The sequence below is a fragment of the Protopterus annectens genome, chromosome 8.part0 (genome assembly GCF_019279795.1).
Source record: "Protopterus annectens isolate FY-2018-M chromosome 8.part0, PAN1.0, whole genome shotgun sequence".
Taxonomy (NCBI): domain Eukaryota; kingdom Metazoa; phylum Chordata; order Ceratodontiformes; family Protopteridae; genus Protopterus; species Protopterus annectens.
In genome coordinates this window covers 548,353,819-548,376,424 of record NC_056741.1, presented here as the reverse complement: position 1 = coordinate 548,376,424, position 22,606 = coordinate 548,353,819, and the positions used below count along the sequence as shown (strand labels likewise).

General features: G+C 42.5%; 1 protein-coding gene across 1 annotated transcript in view; it reads left to right on the top strand.

Moving 5' to 3' along the window:
- LOC122808922 (thrombospondin type-1 domain-containing protein 4-like) overlaps positions 1-22,606 on the top strand; it is a 2,399,573-nt gene that overhangs the window by 1,884,635 nt on the left and 492,332 nt on the right. The window contains exons 10-11 of the mRNA XM_044080057.1: positions 90-195; positions 1,345-1,593. Coding sequence (XP_043935992.1) covers positions 90-195; positions 1,345-1,593 — 355 coding nt within the window. The remainder of the gene's footprint in view (positions 1-89; positions 196-1,344; positions 1,594-22,606) is intronic.

Sequence of the window (22,606 nt, the reverse complement as noted above, 5' to 3'; positions counted from 1 at the left end):
GTTTTGTTCATGAACACCTGATGTTTTGTTTTCTGTCATCCATGGTGTGCACAGATGTTATGGAAATAATATAATTATTTGTTTTTCAGATGATATTTCAGGAGAAAAATCCTGGGATCACTTATGAATTCTTTCTTCCAACTGTGAAGCCTGATAATCCAGCACATGTTCATCTTGGCCCAAGACAGCAATTTAGTAAGTATCTCTCCTTTATTCTTTTTAGTATGGTAAATCAGTGTGGGGCTATATCTCCCCAAATATGGTTTGCTTAAAATGAGCTGATTTACTGTAACAGTCATAATATCACTGCCGGGAATTTTGCACTTTCTCACTCAGTTGCTGTGTAACAGCATGCTTTTCAGGATGCTTACAAAACTTTTGCATAAAAGTTAAATGATGTACTTGAAATAGAAAAAAATACTCGAAAGGCAAAGTTAGTAAATTAAGTAAATTAATTTATTTTATTTTTACATGTTTTAAACTAGTCAGTACACTAGTTCAAAGACCCTTTTCAAAAATGAAAGGAAAAGTATATAAGTTTTAATGACTGTGCAACACAGTATAGTTAAAGCATCAATGCTTGATGAGTATTTAGCATGTAGAGCAACACTATAATACAGTCTGAATCTCGAGTTTTTGCTTTAAAAATTGAAATTAAAATGTCTTGGGGAGTTTTCTTTTCCTTGAGGTAATAGTCTCAGTGGTAGTTTATATGTGTAGCAGGGGTGTAGGGCGACATTGCCTTTTTTTCCAATAAATGCACTGTGATTCACTTATGAGAGTCAGCCACAAAATGCTTGTAATGTAATCATGTAGCCTTCTTTCATTCTTAGATCAAAGAGTTAGGAGAGAAACATTAGTCAAATTCTTTTACATTTTTTCTTAGAAGTAAACATTTGTAATGTTTAATTTCTCACAAAATGAAATGGTCATCAGGTGGTAGTGTAAGAAATGTTTATTCTCTCAGAGTTGCTTGTGATTTGTTTTTGTTCACTTGCAGTATCACAGCTGTTAAGCTGACTTGAATTCACAGGCAGATGTTACTCCTGTTCAACGAGTACCCTACTGTCAACTGTGTGTGTGTGTATGTGCATGTATCCAGTCTTTATATCTCTAATAGATGTGCAAGATAAATCATAGTGTGGAATAAATTAAGTGCTTGCTTTTAGCTGTAATTTTGCATGAAAATGTATGTACTGTAAAACTATAAGGTTGTATTAAGTTTGACAGTTCCCGGTGTTAAAAAATATTGTAAAAATATAAGGTTGTATTACGTTTGACAGTTCCCAGTGTTAAAAAAGTGGAAATCAGAAATGTCTTTTTTTTTTTTTTTTTTTTTTTTAGATTCTCTGCCACCAGCCCAGTCGACTGAGTCATTACAGGCCCCACCTCGTTTGCAGGAGCGTGTGCCTAATGTTAGAAACCCCAACCCAGTGTCACGAGCAGCCCAGTCAGGAAGGTCGCATGGTACTCTCCAAAGAAATGTCCGCATCCCTCCTCAGCTTGAACCTCCAATTCAGCTCCCCCCACATCAGCAGGAGTTTTTCTGGAAAAGAGTTGGTTCTACCCAGTGTTCTGCTTCCTGTGGAAAAGGTCAGTGCATCTTCATCTGAGCTGCTATAGGCCATGATGTGATGTTAAAATATGTTTTGTTGTATATATTTTGCATTTTCCATGCTGGCTCTAGACCCCAAAGGAGGAACATGAGGTGAGAAATCATATTAACTAGTTTTTCTTCAACTTTAGGACAGAAACATGTGAAGAAGGAATCATTAATGTTCTCTGTCTTCTGTGTTTTTATAATAGTAATCTTCTCAAATGACATGTGATTATAGCTCCTGACATTCTAAGGATAATTAAGCCATGTGTTACATTTGGGTGTAATAGGTATGGCAAGTTGGATACTGAGTGTATATGAAGTGAGAGACAACAGTGCCTCTGTGTATGTTGCCGGTGGTGCACTTACCCCTTGTAATAATTGATGTTAAGTTCTCCAGTCTCGCCTTCGTTCTTGCTGGATGGGTTCGGAGCTGATCCTTGGCTTCGACTCAACCACTTACTATAGCTCGAGAGCTCTTTACTGGCTCGAGGCTACCCCTTATCCCAGAATGCCCAGCGTCAGCTACCCAGATCTCGTTTGCCTCTTTAGCTACGATTTTGCGTCAGTACTGGCTCAGGCTTAGTATGACTTTTTTTCTCTATTTAAATTCAAATAATTTGCTTGAAAAATTTATATATTTTTTCTCTCTTATAGTAGTTTGTAAGTTTCTTTAATTGTAAACCCCTTATCTCGTCCTTGTGGTGTTTTTTTGTGCTGTGTTGGCCATCGCCCCTTAGTCGCTAGGCCTTCTTTTATTCCCTGAATTCATTTAACTTAGAGAATTCTTCCCCTCCACCCCTTTAAGGACAGCAGTTTAAGTTAGAGACTCTCCTTTAAGGTCTTTATTAATATTATTTTTAGTTTACTGTTGTAGTGTGTCTTTTTGGTACTTCAAAATGTCTAAGGAAGTTAAAACCTCAGGTTTTAAAAAGTGTGACTCATGCTGTCAGAAGATGTCTCTGCCAGATGGGCACACTAGTTGTGTTTACTGCTTGGGGGCTCTGCACCTGCAGGACTCTTTCTCTGTTTGTCATGCCTTTAGTCCAAGGGTCCTGCAGGAGCGGAAAAACAAGCTAATCCTCTGTGGATTGTTAAAACAGGATTCTCCGGCTAAAGCATCTCAGCCACTGAAATCTTTGAAACCAGTCAAGCCGTCAGCTCCATGTTCGGAACCGACCTGTGAGCTTGATAAACCAAGTGTGTTGGTGCCGTCTGGCACCGACAAGACTACTCCTTCGTCGGCTCCAACTGTTACTTAGGAGCCATCTCGGAGCCACAAACGAGCTAGGTCCCCTTTATTGGAGCCGATTCGCTCGGTGCCACAATCACCTTTACTTCAAAGCAAAGCCAGTCATCCCTCATCTTCTCACTCTACTCGATCCTCGAGGTTATCAGATCAGGATGTGGAGAGAGTGGTCAGTAGGTTGCTGAAGTCACAGGCCCTTGCTAAAATGCTTTTGAGCTCGCCTCAACAGGCTTCGACTCCATCCACTTCGATTTTGATTCCTCCTCCGACTATGCTTAGTTCGGAGCCAGAGTCCATGGACACTCCGATAGTGGTTCCTTCAGCTCCGAAGACATCCTCTTTGGCTCTGATGTTTGCTCCAATTCCTCCCATCGAGGTATCTGGGCGCCGAAGCTCTCTCTTCGGCTCCGAGGGGGGAAGTGGCATCGGACCCTTTCTGACCCTGCTCTTCCTCTCGGAGCGTCGGCTCAGTTGAGCTCGGTTCCCACATCGGCCTCGGAGCCATAGCCCTCAGCGCAGAGTGGGATTCTTGTCTCTTTGGAGCCAGAGCCCTTTTTGTGTTGAGACCGTGACACCTTCGAGGTCATGTGGAGAGTGCTGTCCCCACAGATGGCCCCACTATCGGTTCCATCGACTCTATCCCCCTCGGTGCCTGTGACAACCTCTGCTCCACCTCCAGCCCCAAAGCGTAGGGAACCTATGCCCCAGGACACCCCATTGGGTAAACCCTCTTCTTCCGAAACCTCCCCAGAGCATTCTGAGCAGGCTTTCCGGAAGAAAAAATGCAAGAGGAAGCACCAAGACTCCCCTGAGTCTGTCACCTCAGATACAGACCTGGATGAATCAGAGGGGTCCCCAAGGTCCCCCTCTGGAGATGTTTCCTTTTCAGACATCCTCGAGATTCTCAGGCAGAGGCGTAGCTGGACTTAATTAGCCCCCTCTGAGGACAAGTCTGTATACGTGGATGCATTTGGTTCCCGACCTTCCACCTCCTGGGTGTCTCCACTTTTTGATCCACTCATGTCTGTAGTGTCTCGAAAGGCTTGCTCAGCTCCAGATTCCATGGAACCTGTCCCTAGGGCACCCCAATAAATTTATCACAGCTCTCCAAGACAATTCTTAGCTAAAGGTGTCCCAGTTGATGCCATGGTGGTAACAGAATCCACAAAGAGAGAGTTAGCTGAAACCTCCTCATCTGTCCATCCACCGAATAAAGAATACGATGGACAGATATGGGAAGCAAATGTTTTCATCAGCGACCTTCTCTCTTAGGTCCCTGAACTATCTTTCCCATTTTACTAGGCTTCAGAGGGATCTCCTAAAAGAGCTTGGAGAGATACCCTACAAGATCCCACAGCTGAGGGAGCTTCAGCCAAGGTAGCTACCCAGCTGGCGACTCTAAATTCAGTAGTTAACGCCTCCATGAGACTTATTTCATATGCAGCCGATGGAGTGAGCAGAGCTGCAGGAACAGGAGTGGCTCTTAGGAGACATTCTTGGCTGCGGCTGTGTCAGTTTGCGGAACCTTTCAGAGCGTTCTTCACCAATACCCCCTTTGATGGCTCCTCTCTCTTTGGGCCTCAGGGGAAAGACACGCTTACCAGGTGCCAGCAGGAAGGCAAGATGCTCTCTGATGTCAGAGTCCATTTTTCCACTCCTACCAGACCATACCCAAAGGGTCAGAAGGGTGGAAAGATGTGGTTTTGAAAATCCCAGGGATCCTTGCCTGATGCACGTGGTGAATTTTCCCCCAGGGGCAGAGGGGGAAATAATAACAATGTCAGAAGCCGCCTTCATGGCAGAGGGGGTCCACAAAATCAGGGTGACAGAGATACGTTCTTTTCCAAACCCTATCAACATCCCTGAAGGGATGCCCGACTGCTCAACTCTGGAGGCAGTCAGGGGAAGGCTTTCATTGTACCCAGTCACCTGGCAAAATATTACAAAAGACAAATGGGTACTGTCTATTATATCCAGAGGTTTCAAGATTCCCTTCCATCAACCCCCTCTTGTTTCAAAAAAATCCATCCCAGATGTTCCACCCAATCTAAGGGATCAGGCAGTCACAGAAGTTTCAAGACTGCTAGAAAAAAGAGCCATCCAGGAAGTCCCCGCAGACCAAGTAGGATCCAGAACTTACCCAAGATTCTTTTTAGTGCCCATAAAGACAGGGGACTGGAGACCAATTCTAGATCTCAGCAGGTTAAACAAATCTGTACAAAAAGAAAAGTTCCAGATGGTAACACTGCAGTCCATTCTCCCCTTTGTGGGTCAGGACAATTCGATGTGCTCTATAGATCTTCAGGACGTGTACTATCATATAAAAAAGGACAGATGGTCCAGGAGAGCTCTACGCTTCCGGCTAGGGGGCCAGTCATTACCAATTCAGAGCTCTGCCCTTTGTTCTTACCACAGCCCCCAGGGTGTTCGCCAAATACATGGCAGTAGTTACGGCTCACCTAAGACGTCTAGGATTCCTGGTGTTTCCTTATCTGGACGACTGGCTCCTCACTGCTACCACCAGGCAACAACTTCTAGAGGCACTAGATTACACCGTCACATCCTGTGCTCAACTAGGCATCACAATAAACTTCGAAAAATCTGCCTTGTTGCCCTGTCAATCTGTTACATACATAGGAGCAGAGCTAGACACAAGAAAAATGATTGTAAAATTGCCTCAGGAAAGAGTTTGCATTATTCGACAACAGGTGTCACTTCTCCTGAGGAGCAAAAGAATTCAAGTCAAATATGTTCTTCAAGCTCTAGGGTCCGTGGCAACAGCCATTTTTCTAGTTCCCTTAGCACGCTTTCACATGAGAATCCTTCAGTGGCTTCTTTTCACACAATGGTCCTTCCAGGAATTACTCATGTCTCATATGATGCTAATTACGGAATCTTGCAAAAGACACCTTTCCTGGTGGATGGTCTCCCCACTAGTTACTCAGGGCAGACCTTTCATGGAATCCCATCCGGTTGCCACAGTGACCACAGACGCTTCCCTGATTGGGGGGGGCATTATCTAGGGAAGGCAGTCCAAGGTACTTGGCAACCTCATGAGTACCACTTGCACATCAATGTCCTGGAGATGAGAGCGGTACTCCGAGTGTTGCAAGCTCTTCAAGACTCTCTCCCGGCCAGGACTATTGCAGTACAGATGGACAATATGTCAGTGGTTTGGTACATCGACAAACAGGGCAGAACCAGGTCTTACCCTTGTGCCGAGAGGCCCTCAGACTGTGGCAGTGGGCAATTTCCTCCCAACGTTTTCTGACAGCAACGCATATCCCTGGGACATCCAACGTAATAGCAGATAGGCTCAGCAGGGCTATCCTCATGCCTTATGAGTGGTCTCTGAAACAGGAAAATGATGATCTTATTTTCTGCAAATGGGGCCAGCCTTGCTGCGATCTCTTTGCCTGTCCCCTCAACAACAAATGCGGCAGCTACTTCTCCCTTGTTCCTCCTCCAGGTCAGACACCCAGGGATGCTCTAGTCCACGATTGGCCTCAGGGACTCCTTTATGCATTTCCCCCTTTCCCCTAATTCCAAAAGTAATTCCAAAAGTAATTCAGAAAGCAAAATCGTTGGGTTGCAAGATGATCCTCATTGCCCCCTATTGGCGTCGACAGATTTGATTTCCGTTCCTTCACCCCCACCTTCTAGCCCAGCCTTGGATTCTGGACCCAGTACCGGGCCTCTTGATTCATCAGTCAGGTGGGCTACACCAATCCCTCCAATCTCTCAAGCTCACAGCTTGGTTACTCCACTTCCAAACCTAGCCAGGCTCCCTAATATTTCCCCAGCAGCGCGTGATATTATTGTTTCCTCCCATAAGACAACTACAAGAAAAGTCTATGCTAGCAAATGGAAAATATTCTCTTAATGGGTAGAATCCAGGAATTTAGATCCTTTTACAGCTCCTGTACATGAGATTTTGGATTTCTTAGCAGAACTGTTTCATTCAGGTGCAGCTGCTGCTACCATCAGAGTACAACTAGCTGCCATTTCAAATTTTCACATTGGAGTTTCTAACTAGAGCATAATGTGTCTCAAACTCTGTAAGGCCTTCATAAGAGGTACATCTCTACTTAGACCCCCAGTGAAAAAGCCCCTTCCACCTTGGGATCTCAATTTGGTTCTGGCCTCCTTGATACTGCCACCCTTTGAACCAGCAGCATTATGTTCCTTGAAATTTCTCTCTTGGAAAACTCTCTTCCTAGTTGCTATTACGTCTGCCAAACGTGTTTCAGAACTTTGTGCACTGTGTGTTCACCCATCATACCTAGTTTTTCACAAAGACAGAGTTTCTCTGAGAACCAATCCATCTTTTCTACCTAACGTTTGTTCAGAACACAATTTGAATCAATCCATTGAACTTCCTGTCTTTTTCCCTAATCATTCCAACAAGACAGAATACAGATTACACCAACTGGATGTGCATAGACAACTGTATTTCTATCTCCATAGAACTAAAGAGATGAGAAAATCAGATCAGTTGTTCCTTTCATTTGCTAACAACAAACAAGGCCTTCCAGTTTCTAAAGTAACCTTGTCAAAATAGTTATTAGACATCATTGCCCATACTTAACATTTGTGACAAAAAAATCTTCTAGCAAAACCCAAAGATCATTCAACCAGGTCAATAGCTACTTCAGTAGCGTTTCAATCTAGATTGCCCATAGATTCAATTTGTGCAGCAGCTACTTGGGCAGATCCTCATACATTCATTTCTCATTACAAAGTATATGTGGTCTCCCGGGGCAGGGCTTCCTTTGGTTCCATGGTTCTGAAGAGTCTGTTCCAATGTGCCAGCCAGGATTAAGGTGCTAGGGACGCTGTCCCATCCAGCAAGAACGAAGGTGAGATTGGACAACTTAACATAAAGAAGTTATGTACCTACCATAATGTTCCATGTTAGTTGTCCTTCATCTCACCTTCCTTCTTGCGTCCCTTCCTCCTTCCCCCTTCCTTGAGGATTGAGAGGAGTTTCTCAATGGTTTCACTGGCTAATTTGTTTTATTAGTTGCTTCCCAAGCAAACCGTGACAATTTACTGTATATCCAGGTTTGTTAATGGATTATCTTCTGTGATTATGTCTAGTGTGAGCTATCTCAAACGAGATCTGGGTAGCTGACGCTGGGCATTCTGGGATAAGGGGTAGCCTTGAGCCAGTAAAGAGCTCTCGAGCTATAGTAAGTGGCCGAGTCAACCCATCCAGCAAGAAGGAAGACGAGATGAAGGACAACTAACATGGAATGTTATGGTAGGTACATAACTTATTTTTTTGCCTTCCTTGAGACAATATTCCAAGAAAAATGTAACTAACATGACTGAAATCTGTTTTGGAATTCTTAAGTTAGGTGTTTGAAACTTTGTGTTTACCTTGGAAAAAAGAAATAAAAAGGAAAAAAAGTTTCAGATGTGTACATGAGGAAAATGTGCAACAGAGATGCAGTAGTTGAGGTTAAGTACGCTTGAGAAGAAGGGAGCATTGCCATATGTTTGGAAGTGGGCCATGATGCTGTTTAAGCAAGTGTGGGGTCAGCACAGTTATACTGAATACCATATTAGAGATGTGATTGCAAAGATGTGTCAGATTAATACTGTAATAAAGAAAGTAGGAAAATAGAAGGGGAACCAGGTCACCCTTTTCTTGTCAGGTGCTGCATTTTTTAATGGTTTCTTATACCGTTACAGTGCATGATCCCAGTTAATGTCAGTATCTGCTAAACAATGGGGCTGTAGTGTAATTGCCCTCTAAGTGTATGTTCTGAGTTACTGCAGTACCACTTACTGATGAGTTGAGTATTAGAATATTGGTGCATTGGGCAGGCTATGTCTTCTCACCTTGCAGTACCAATAATAGTACTCTTTTCCCCACAATATTAGACCTATTTATCATAGGATCACAGGAGGTTACTAGGCTAATGGCCCTAGGGCCCTTACAAGCTGAGTTCAACAATTGTTCCCAAGAGTGTCCATTTAAAGCAGACACTGAAATGAACATCTGTTGCCCCTGTCCAAGAGGGACACAGGTGGAACCCCCAGAGGTGAATTTCCTATAACCATCCTGTTGTCCAAAGTGCGCTTAAATAGGGTCAATGAGGGGCTCTGTTTAACATGAATTGGAAGTCTGTTTCAAAGGTGAGGCAACCTCTGGGAGACAAATCTATCCATTCAGCAGGTTCGGTTGATGTTGCGTACTAGCTTAAGGTCCTTAGAGTGTGTGACCCGTGTACCATTTGAATTTCATATGTGCAGCATTCCCATTAAAGCATAGTCAGAGATTGCCTTATATGCAAGGCACAGGTTGCCTCGGAGTAGTCTGTATGACACAGAGTAAAGTGACAGTGATTTCAGTCTGTCCACATATGACACATGCTGGAAACCCTGAATTTGCTTTGTGAAGAACCTTTCTGGTTTCTCCAATTGTGGAAAGGTACATACCAAAGGGAGCATTGTACTCTGTTATTGGTCTGATGAGGGAAGAGTATAGGGGGTTATAACCTCTTTTTTTCTGGAGGCAATGCCCTTACTTATGAGTAACATAAAATACCCTTCTTACCACTGTGGAGATACGGTGATCAAACTTAAGGTTGCTGTCAACCTGTGCCCAGGTCTCTCATCACTGAATAGGTGCTTAAGGTATTGGTATTAATGTGGTAGCTTGCAGGAGCATCTCCCTTGCCGAAGGGGATGATAATGCATTTTTTTGCATTTAGTTTAAGATCACGACTTTGGCACCAGTCATTAGTCTGTGTCACTCTTGTAGGATGTTGACATCATTAGGGGACTCGATCACTGCTTCCAGTTTGCAGTCATCAGCAACATTTGTGAGCCACAGACATTTAGTTTTTGCATGGACTTCAGTGAAGTAGATTCCGAGCAGTAGGGTCCCAGAGCTGATCCCTATGAAACACTGCCGGTTACGGGTCTGTTGGAGGAGGTGGAATCCCCTATTTTGACTGTATGCATTCTGTCAGTGAGCCAGTTTACAACCCATCTGATAATATATGGGTTGATCAATGATGTCTGAGTGGGAGATTGTGGCAGGGGCCTTAGCTAAGTAAAGGTAGGCCTTATGCACAGATTCGCCCTCATCTAGGGCTTTGGTGACTGTCTTGAAGAGGTCCACCAAGTTTAACAGGCATGATCTTCCCTTGACAAAGCCAAAATGTGTGGTATCAAGAGTTTGGGGATTTCCTATATTTTTTTTTGATGAGTTCCATGATGATTCATTCCATAGCCTTACAGGTAAGTCTGGTCAAGCTAATGGGTCTATAGTTCGCAGGGTCCATGGTAACTGTTTTCCATATTTCTGGGATGAAGCTGGTGCTTAGGCTATGATTGAAAAGAGTAGCCAGTCATGTTGCTAATTCCTGTTTTAACCCATGTAGAACACAGCCTGGGATGTTATCTGGCCCCATAGAGGCTGTGTTTTTGGCCATGGAGAGGGCGCTTTAAGTCCTGTTCCTTAGAGATACTAGGTGGTGGACACTTGGTGGGGATGTTTGTTTTATGTGTGGCAGCTACAAGGGGGTGAAGTTTTCACTGAACCTGTCAGCCAATAGGTTTGCTATATCCACAGGTTCTGTATCTGTAGTACCATTAATTACAAGTTCAACTCAAATCTGGGAATTTCCTTTGAGGTTGTAGATGTAATTAAAGAACGCCTTATGGTTGTCCTTAGTTGTGGAAGCTAATTTGATTTGTAGATAGCTTTGGAGGACTTCACAAGGAGACTTATTTGCTTGTTTACATTGAGGAGGGAGTGTTTCCAGTTTTGAGTCCGTTCCTTCTTACTCTTAGACAGCAATATCTTTCTCTTTATTGTACAGCCTGTTAATGGCAGATGTCCACCAGGCAGGTCTGTTCTTTCTTGAAGATCGTCCTTTGGTCCTGTCAAGTACAGCAGAGTCCATACAATTGTACAGATGTTCGTGTAAAACATTGGTGTATAATCCAACATAGGTAGCCATTCAACCTCTGCGGGAGGGGCTATGAAGCTATTAATGTGTTCTTGTAAGAGGTTGTAATTGGTATTGGAGAAGATTTTTAGTCTAATTGCTGCCAGAAGGGGTCTGGTGTTATAGTTACTTCTAACGAGATTTGATTTGTGGTCAGATCTCAGCAGGGAGGGCAGTACAGTGAGGGGTGGTGAGATGGTCCCCCATGTTGGTGAATACCAGATCTAAGATATTTGAGTCCTTTGTGGGGGAACCACCAGCTGATCCAGGACATTGAAGTCAGTGAAATCCAGGAACCTTTGGGCAAGTGAATTAGAACATGTATAATTTATCCAGTCAGTGGACGAATAATTAAAGTCGCCCAAAACCAGGGTGTTTGGTTTTATCTTGATTGACTCAAGTAGATCCAAGTAGGCTGAGTGGATGTCCTGTTTCATGAAGGGGGTCCTATAGCTGACAATGACTTGAAGATGGGTCTTACCAACAGTCAGTTGCACCAGAAGTAATTCCAGGGAATTGTGCTGTGTAACAATCTAGAGGTGTATTTATCTTTAATGAATAATGATACACCAACTCCTTTAGTTCTCACTCCTTCAGTTTGTGGTCTGAATGTGTGGAAGGAGATGTAACCAAGTATGGCGGGGGTGCTCTCTGCAACCTTAAACCAGGTCTCTGTGACTGCACAAGTGTCAGCATCTTCCAAGGTAAGGACTGCTTTCAGTGAGTGAAGTTTAAGGTTTCGACTCATAGCGTTTAGTAGCATGACCTTGCGGTTGGTTTTAGAGGGTATTTTTACATCAGGAATTTTGTTCTTGTGACATTACCTAAAAAAAGGCACTATGAGGGTGGCAAGAGCCTTATCCAGTAGCCGAAATCCCAGGGGTGGCAGATGAAGATCACCTCTGGCAAAGCATCGAGGTCTATCGACCATATCATCCCAGGCTGACAGATACTGGATCCCCTTAGAATGACACCAGAAACTTGGCCAATTGTTGAAGTATATCATTTTTTTGTTTGTATTGTGACATCATCCTAGGCAAAGGTAAAATGCTGCTCAACGCTAGGGACATACTTGCCTGAGACTCATAATCAGAAAGCTCAATCATGTCTCTCTTCATATAGTCCAGTGAGGTACATTTCAAGTCATTCACACCAACATGGGCTATGACGGAGTCATAACAATACCTGTTGTTGAGAGACTTGAGTGAATGTGTGATATGGGGGATCCTGGCACCTGACAGACAGCTGACCGTGACCCGTTCCTTATCCAACCTGGTGAGAGGGACATCTGTGTGCTTCAGAATTGAGTTGCCTATGGCTAAGATGTTTGGCTTTGTGTTATGCCTTAGTGGCTTGTCTGATGAGACACAGATGTTATGTGTACTGTGTTCTGCAGGGGATGTATTATGTGAAGCTTGCTTGTGTTTGGGAGGTCTCTGATGTTTAGGTAAGCTTCTGGTAAGGACCTCCACATCTGTAGGTTTTATGTAATGTTGGTTTGGTTGCTGCAGGTATGCATGTTGACAACCTGCTTAGTGTCAGATGTACTGACTGGTGAATGAGAAAGCCTGGATTCTAGGTTCTTAATATAGATGCATCTCTTGTATATTAAATTTGTGTCAACTAGAAGAAATGGGTTGTCAGTGTACTTGAGGCAGTTGCTACATTGCCTCAGGATGCCCATGTCAACCAAGCTGGCTGGAGAAACTGGGAAATTGTCTTTCCATAATGCTAGGTAACTTAATGTGGTTAGAAACAATGAGACAACAGGAAAGATCAGTTAAAGAGGTAAAGTAGATGACAGGAGAAGTGGTCAAAGAATAGAAATGGTTAGTGGGTAAGATCTGTGTTAGTGCCTGAGGAGCTTCGGTGAATGTAACACCTGTCATCGAGGCACAATCATGAGAACTCACCGATGGAGCACCAGCAGAGTACTAAGGGAAAATTTGCAAGCAAAAATGTTTGCGTCTGTAACCGCCAACTGTATCCCCTCCCCCTACTGCATGGCAGTGTGCGATGTGCAAACAAGTGCAAATCCACACAAATGCAGTGCTTATGTAGCAAACGTGAGTAAACTAATTTGAACAAATTAACCAGTAAAAAAGCTCAAAACTGAGCCCTGTTCCAGCAACCTTTGATCAGACAAGTTCTAACTGCACACTCCTGCCACAAGGATGCAAGGGAACCCTCTACAACAAAAGATAGCCTGGTTTAGTGCTCAAGTTATCCAAACAGAACGGGATTCAGCAAGTCTGAATCTATTCTATGCTGCAGCAAACAAAGTGCAACAATTCAGTAAAAAAAAGCTCAAATAAGCAGTGATATAGTAAAATACAGTTCAGGAGTACACAATGCATTGAAAAATTCTACTTAAGTTTTGCAGAAATCAGCAGGTGCCTTGGATTAATCAGATAAGTACAGCAGAGCAGTAGCTGGTTACCAGACTCTGTGGAGCTGTCACACATTGATGTGTGTCAGACATTTGAAATATAGGGATAAGGCAACTTTGCATACTGCCAAGTGACATTTTATGGAAATATGTTTGTAATTCATAATCACTTGTGATGACGTGTCACAGAAAAAGGATAACGATGCTACACTTAATTCCACTGTATTTTATGCAGCTAGATTGTCTTAGTTGCTTCTCATTTTGCCATGCATTTTGTTGAACAAAAATTAAAAACCATGTATGCACATGGACAACAAAATCATGTGCATGCATGACCTGGACACAGTAGTGGAAGTGGATGTTTAGGGCATGATTTTTTTTCAGTGTGATGCATGTGTCCCGCAATGTTTTTTAGGTGGAAGTGGCTAGGGAAACATGAGACAGATGAAAAGCAATTGCAGTTGTGAATAGGAAAGTGCAGTTTGTTGATTAACCTGAAGCAACAGATTAGCAAACAGGCAAGGATATAGGCAGACTGTGCTAGTCAAGCAGTCCTTTTATCTAGTGTCAAAATTTAGGTTGTCATGGCTGCAATTCCTAATTATTTGTAAGTATTCTATGAATTATGCAATGTAAACCATATGTAGAGGCAGCTGGTATGGGAGATTTCATTAGCCCAGAATCATAAGTGCTATTTCTGTATGTAGAAAGAGATGAGAGAATGCTTGCTGTTACTGACTGGCATGTTGACAGCTTACCTGTTAGAGATTAAGCTAAGTAAACTGGAAATGTTAATGTGGGTATTTCTTATAATCATAGGTGATGGCAACCTGCCTGGGCATGGACTAAGGAATGTCAGCTGATTCCAGCCTTAAATGTGGTTAAGGAAAATAAAATCAGAAAGCTTTTCAGTGAAGCATTGTTCAAACGGCAAGTCAAGGAGACAGAGAGGCAAGAGGAGATGGTATAAAACAAGGTACAAAAATTGAGAAAGTGGAGTTGCCAACCACTGGCTGATATTGACCATACCACAGTATGGTTTGCATTGCAGGGCAATAATTCGAGACTGTGGAATAGTGAATTTCTGGTAAGAGAATGGAGTGAATAGTAGCATGAGTGGGTGTAGGAGCAAAAGGAATTAAGAGCTGGGGTAAGAAAAAAGATAAAACATAGAGACCATGTTGGTTAAAGGAGTCATACAAATAGTGGAACATGAGGGGAGAAATAGCTAGGGTGGAATATGAAGAAACTAGAAGAAGCCTACTGAGATGAGAGCAAAAGTGAAGATGTACCAATAATCGTCATCAGCAGTCCCTTTTTCTCCTATGTTATGCATGGAGATGGGGAGTCGTGTCAACATTTGCCATCTTTCTCCATGCAGTGCCAGTCTCCTACGTACTTCGATTGTCATGCTTGATTGTTGTAGGCCTTCTGTCACATGGTCCATCTTTTTACTTGACGCCCTAATTTCCACTTGCCCTCTTCCTTGTCTCTCTCAAAGCTTTGTCACAAGATTGCCTTGTGCTTTTTCTCACATGTGCCTAAACCACTGTAATCTGTTCTCTTTTAAATTCACTGCAGTTGGAGCTACATTACCTTCTTCTCTGATGTCAATTCTTTATCTTTCCTAAAGTGTGTATCCTACCCCATTTGTCACACTACACTTCCATCACCTTTTGCTTCTTCAGCTGCCCTGCCTTACTGCCCAGATTTTTGTACCATACACTTGTACTGATCACACCACTAAGTACACCTTATTTTACAGCTTCTTTGACATTCTTTTATCGCACACTATCCCTGACACACACTGTCAGTTGGCTGCAGCCCACTGATTCTAGATTTGAACCCTCATTCAGACGTCTCTTCTCTTCTCCTATTCTCTCCTCTTCAACCTCACCTTCTAGATACTTGAAGCTGTTAACCTGTTCCACTATTTTGCATTCCCTCTAAATTTTCAGCTTCTTTTGATTGCCCCTATTTGCTGCCATTGCAACTGTTTTATATGTACTTGGTATCATCCAATGTGCTTTCAGTTTTACATTCCATTCCAGTATTACTTGCTGAAGCTCTTGTTCAGAATTGCCACATTGTCTGCACACAGCAGCTTTGTTGATTCTGACTCTCTCTTCTGTTTCAGTGTAGTCCATCACCAGTTGAAAATCTGTGGGCTTAGAGATGTAAACCCTGATGCACACCCATTCCCACTGGGAAGCCTTTTAGAGTCTGAAATCTATTTGTACTTGAGTCATTGGGTCCTTGTACATAGCCTGCAGTAATTCTACCAATGTTTGTAGGACTTCGAACCATTGCAGGACTGTCCAAATTAGTTTAATTGGGACCTTGTCATATGCTTTTTCCAAGTCTAGGCATGCCTGGTTGGACTCTTAACTCATCTCTAGGGGGTTTCTCATCTACCTGTTTCACTGCAAACATTGGGTTCGTTGTGCTTTTTCCAGATCTGTACCTGAAATGCTCTTCTCCTGGTTTACTTTCTACTGCTCTGCATATTCATTTGTTAATCACCTTCTCAAGCACTTTCATGTAGTGTGACAGGAGTTTGATACCTCTGTACTGCCCACAGTTGTAAATGTCGTGTTTGTTCTTGTACACTGGCACTAGAATGTTTTTCATCAGTGATGTGGGATGCACCTTTCCTCTTCATATTGTTATGAGTGCCCTCAGGAGCCATTTTTCCCCAGCTCACTCAACATTTTGATCATATCTGCCATGACCTAATCTGAGCCTGCTGCTTTTCCTGACTTCATTTCCTTAGTGCTGTTCTTTCTTCTTCTAGTATAGGTTCTGCTTTACCAGGTAAATGAAGTGGACCCCAGGGTAACATTTTCAGCCACATACTAGTTACAAACTTAAATAAAAAATGCTAAAAACATATTTAGTAGAAATGTCACATAAGGTGATACAAGAAGACATCAACTTTTCAGCTTTTGCGCATACAAATATATTTATAGCAAAAAAAGCAACGCTATGGAACACCACAAGCATCACATTCATCCTGAGGAGTTGAACTTTGTTTTTCTGCTGAATGATGATTACACTGAGATATTCTGTCATGCATTCATATAATCTTTAAATGCATTTATAGATTCATAGATTGTTACTAGGCAAATGACCCAGGGGGCCTTTCTAAGCCTAGCCATATTTTCCTGAAAGAATAATGCTGTCCTGTATATAAATAGTACATTGAGGCCCAGGCATTTATAAACTACCACTATCCATAAGGGATATGGGTGCCAGGCACTTGATATTTTTAATAACATGTCAGCACAACAAAGAGGTTAATTAACTTATTTATTTAGGGTGAAATGCTTAAACCTAAGCCTGTCCAAACTTAAAAACAATAAAAAGACAGTAAATGACTGAAACCAAATGCACAGTATTTAAAAGCACAGCATAAATCTTAAATTATAATTAAGTCTGACAGGGTCCTTTCAAAAATTTGGTAGACTTTTCTAAGGAAATAGAATGTAATGGACATCCTAAAGTCTGTCTTCATCTTACATGATCAAATCAGGGACTATAGGTGATTGTAGAAGACTGGGGCAAAATATAAAAAAAAAGCCTGCCAGATATCTTTGAAGAATTCTTTGGATCAGCCAGAACCATAGCACCTGACAACCCGAGCGGTTTCCTGGGGATGTAAGACATCAGCAGCTCTTTCAGGTAAGCAGTAACTAGACTGTACATGGCATGGGAAGTGAGGGTAAAGATCTTAAGTACACCTCTGGCTGCATTTGGTAACCAGCATGAATCTTACAGCACAGGCATGCAATGACACGTTCTAGGTATGCCAGTCATTAGCTTGTCAGTGAAAATCTACATTTCTTTTAGGTGGGCCAGATCACCCTCTGAAAGTCCCAATTAAGAACAGTAAATAAGAAAATCACAAAAGCGTGCAGTACATTACAAAAGTTCTGTGCAATGACCTAAGGCAATAATCTAGTATTCAGTTTCTGAAAGCAATAGCAGAGTCCTCTGTTTTATTCATGTTTACATTATACTTGTATTTGCACGCTGCATTTTTTTGCAAATTTTGATGTAGTTTTTGAATTTTGACAAATAGGTGGCAAATCTAATTGTAGCAGGGACAGTTCCAGAGTGCATGTCCCAGAATTGAATAAACTTTACTGACGTTTTGAAGGGAATGCTTAGAGTGATGTAGAAGAGAGTCTGAAAGCTGCAAAGGGACATAGTGGTCTGTCAGGTAACTTAAAAGTAGACAAGTGAATGGTTGTGATTTAGGAAGTGTACCGTGTATAGTGTTATGTCATGGAATAGTTTAGGTTTACTTTGACTTGTTCAGGATTCAATTGTACATTTTTCTTTTCTTCAGCATGTTAACTCAGTGTATGGGGTGCTTCTTTATTTATTGTACATAGTCTGCTGTGGCAGTGCATTGTGGTTAGAGGTGTATGTATTTGTTTGAAGTTTGTGATCAATACCACCCAGGGAAAAAACAGCCTTTGTCTTGTTTTTGTTTACGTTTTTGTGAGTTATCTTTTCTCTAAGTTGGAATGATACTGGATTGAGAATGTGTAAGTAAGTGGGTGCAGCAAATTCAGGAGGGGTTGCCCCACAGCAAAAAATGCTTGCTTTACTTTAGTGGAGTGTTATTAGCATAAGAACCTGTGCTCTTTGAGTAGACTTTCAGACCATTTGTGCAGTTGGGTTTGGAATCATGTGGACAAGCATGTGTATTTAGAATTATGTACTTCAGTAGAACATAGTAGATTGGACAATTTTATCTTCCATTGAAGTGTACTGCTGTGCAAACAGGTGTAAGCTTTGGTGCTCAACACCAACAAGTTCAACAGCCATTCAGAAAGACAGTTTAGTGTGTCAACCAAGCACTTCAGTATTTTTTTGCTACTGAATGGTAAAAAACATTGAAACTCTAGATGTTTATCATTAGATCACTGTTGCAGTAGCATAAAGGATGTGTCCTGCCAAGGATATCAGATGTCCAACCAATATATAAAACCTTTGGGTGCCTTCCTTGGGCATGGTACAACTGCTAAAGCAGCAGAGCATGCTGGTATGTATATATAGTACGTATGGGCATCAAAATAAAAGGGTCTATATTATAAGCACGAAAAGAGTAAAGGGTGAACGCTCACATGACCGAAAATGCCAGGAATCGAAAGTGTGATTGTGGGGTCGTGTTACAGTGAGGAGTGGGATATTTGCCCTTTCATCACTGTAGTGCGACCTCGGAGTTAGAATATGTAGTTAGCTGGGGGTGTGGGGGGCGCAGTCCCCCTCAATAGCAAGTTCGATTACCGCCATTTTCGCTCATGTGAGCATTCGTGGTTTAGTCTTTTTGTGCTTATAATATAGACCCAAAATAAAAAAAAACTATTTTGCCATTGAAGCATTCAGTCATATGTCTGGTCTCCTCAGCATATTCATTGTTGATGGCCAGCTTGTGGCCATAGTTTTGTGGGAAGGTAAGTACCTGGTAGTGAACCTTCCTTCCTTTTTTCACTGCAGAGTGCAATTTAATTCAATTTTATGTTTGTCAGAAAGGGGAAATGCATATGTGGTAGAGAGGTACCATATAAGGACTTCCACATGGCTTGTGTTTTCTGTATTGGAGAAAGACACAACATACAGTCCTTTGAAATTTGTCTTTCACACCAAAAATGATTCATACTAGACGTAATAGCTTTAAACCTTTCCTAGAAAAATTATGTTTGAAGGTCTTAGCTAGAGTATCCATGGCTACAGATTCATCTTCCAAGGACATCCCCCTTCAAAGAAGAAAAGAAAAGTTTTAAAAGAGGGTTTTTAAAAGACACAACATCCACTTCTGTTCAATGGTCTGGAATAGATGGTTCAGCTGTAGTAGTCTCAGAGTCCTTGGACTGTCGGTGCTATCTTCTCAGCCCTCTGATGAAGCTCTGTGGAAAGCTGCTAAGGATCAGGATATCCACATATCCAGTCAGACCTGACATCAGGCATCAGCCAAGAAGAGGGAAGCCTGCTTTAGTAAGGGGCTGTCAATCACTGAAGAATGGACGTATGACTCACTTAATACTATTTGGCTTGAGACCCCCCCCATAATAAGACACAAAAAAAATCTATAAACATCTTTCCTCACTTCAACCCCATCCAGTTTGTAGGGTTCACAAGAAGACTGGTATAACTTGCTCAGGGTTTCTTCATGCCTTTGCATTCCTTCTGGTCTTTGACTCCTGTGTCTTTATATTGTAAGAGGAAATGATCCCCTCTTCCTTTGAAGAGGAGGAGCTTTTTTACAATGAGTAAGAAGGTCTGGATTATTCCTCACAGCTCTCTTCTCCAATCCAGTATATCTTCTTACTCACCTATTGACGATATTTCATTTTCTGATAAAATTAGTAAATTGAATGAGAGGAACAGAAAAGGCATTATGACTTCTTGAGTCTGGAATTCCTTAAACCCCTAATTTAGCTTGTGCATCTCCACATTCTCAGCTCCCTGCACCTAAGAAGTCTGACAGACTGTATAAGGTACCTGATTCCCATAAATGCATCTTTAGGTACCCTTTAGCTGACCCTGCTGTGATTTTTATAGACAGGAATAGTGGGTCCAAGCCTTTGGCCTTTGGTGACCTTGTTCCCATTTACAAGGACAACAGGGCATTTGAGGGGTGTGTGAAAAAAGTATATGCTTCTTCCAGTCTTGCTTTCAGGGCAGTCAGCTGCCAGATCTGTATGACCAAGTTTCTGATGTGCAACAGTCCATTTCTAACCTTTGTGCTTCAGACAGTAAAACCACCTTATCAAACTTGGCATCTTGTGCTCAACAAGTCAAAAAACATTCAATAAAATGCAGTTATGATGCAGTTGGTGTTGCGTCAAGAGCTGCTCCTGCTGCTACTGGCCTTGTGATGTGTATGTACACCTGGGTAAAGCTTGAGAGTTTCCTACAAGGTGTTAAATCCCAGATTTTGAAAACCCCCTTAGAAAATTGGGAATTCTTCATCAGGGGTCTTCAGTAGGTTAGAAGAAAGAGGCAAGTTAATGCATTAGATGAAGCAGCCTTTTATTTCACCAATCCCTGAGAACCAAAGGAATTATCCTTCAAGTCCTGGGCCTTTTTTCAGAAAACCTTTCAAATCAAGTCAACAAAAATCCAGTTAGCAACGATATAAGAATGATATCACCAAGAATGACACCACAATACAAAGACAAGATGATCAGCTTTAACAATTGGCTCAAGTACTGGTGTCATTCTAAGGGGATCCAATGTCTGTCTGCCTGGGATGATATGTTGGACAAGCCACGCTGCTTCGCAAGGGATGGCTTACACCTGTCACCACTGGGCTTCCGGATATTGGCTAAGGCTCTTGCCACCCCCATAGTGCCTTTTTTAGGCAAGGCTCAAAAGACAATCCCACCTCCTTAGAAAACAAAAATGGAAAAAACTAAGGGTAATGCTTCTCAATGCCAGAAGTCTAAATCTCAAGATGCAGGCACTTGATGCACTCCTCAGCATGGAAAACATCGACGTCTGTGCAGTAACTGAAACCTGGTTCAAGGCTCCTGAGAACACCCCAGCGCTACCAGGCTATACCTCGTATCATGCTTTTCGGCCACAAAACCCGGGCCGAACCACAAAGGGAGGGGGAGTGTCCATATTCATAAAGGACACCAACACCTCCAGGTTAGTAGCAACACATGAAGCATCAGAGACCATACAGGTGCAACTAACCATAGGCAAAACTGCTATACAACTGGTAGCATGTTACAGACCACCCTCCCAGTCTCAAGAACCCCACTCAGCCTTCCTGAAGACATTGGAGGATATGAATGTATCACAAAATACCATCATACTGGGAGACTTCAACTACCCAAACATAGATTGGGTACATTATTCTAGCCCTAATACCCTAGCCCAGAGGTTCCTGGAATTCATAAATTCAAATGCACTGGAACAACTAGTCACCTCTCCCACTAGGGAAGATAATATACTAGACCTGATCATCACAAACATGGGGACAAAATGCTCCACACCGGAAGTATACCCCTCACTAGTGAGATCTGACCACAAACTAATCACCCTGGATATACATATCCCACCTCCACCCCCAGCACAAAGACCACAGTGAAAAACTTCTCAAAAGCAGACTTCACTCTTCTTAAGACTGAGATGGTATCCTTTAAGCCCACTGTGCCAGTGGATACCACATCCCACAATGCCGAATCCTTCACAAATGCTTTCTATGGACATCTCCAAGAATGCATGGATCATGCAATCCCAAACAAATCCAAGTCCCTCTCCACCAAATGTAAGCGTCCTGTCTGGTGGACCTCAGCCATAAACAAATTGTATAACAAAAGAAGGAAGCTACTGCACGTCAGAGCAAAATCCCATGAAGGGAAGACATCTCTGATCAACATTAGCAGAAAACTACGTTCTCTCATAAAAACATCCAAGGCAAACTTTGAGAGAAAAATCGCTAAGGACACTAAAGATAACCACAAAGCCTTCTTCAGCTATGTTAGAAACCTGGGTGGAAATCCTCAGATTTGCTCAGAGTTGGTTCACAACAACAAAAAATACACTGAACCCACAGATATTGCTAACATTCTGGCTGACAGGTTCAGTGCAAATTTCTCGCCTCCTTCACCCCCAAAAGAAGAAATACTTATCCCAGCTGAATGTAATCTCCCTGTCATCTCAGATGCCCAAGTGAGAACCGCCCTAAACAAAGCAAAAAACACAGCATCAATGGGACCTGACAGTATCCCGGGGTGCGTGTTACGTGAACTCCAAGAGGAGCTAAACCCACACATAAAAATGCTATTTAACCTTAGCCTTACTTCGGGATATGTACCTGAACACTGGCGTACAGCAACAGTGGTCCCACTCCGCAAGGGGGGGTGCCTCTACAGACCCTGGAAACTACTGCCCCATAAGCTTAACTAGCCTGGTCTGCAAAGCTATGGAAAGAATCATTATGGAACTCATAAACAGAGACATAGGGGACCTACAGACACTTGACCCCAACCAGTTCGGCTTTGTAAAGGGCAGATCCTGCCTTTTAAACCTGGTTGACTTTTTCGAAACAGTCACTAAAGCCATTGATGAGGGCAAAGCAGTCCATACAGCATACCTGGACTTGGCTAAGGCCTTCGACACAATACCCCACTCAGGCATCATAGATAAGCTAAACAGCTTAAAAGTAAACCCTTATGTCACTAGATGGGTTGCAAACTGGTTAAAGGACAGAACCCATAAAGTTAAAATCGCTGGAGCAATGTCAGACTCAAAGCCAGTCACAAGTGGTGTCCCACAGGGATCTGTCCTGGGACCCCTCTTGTTCGTCATTTATTTCTCAGATGTTAAAGCAAACATGGGAGGGCTGTGGCTGACAAAGTTCGCAGATGACTGCAAACTAG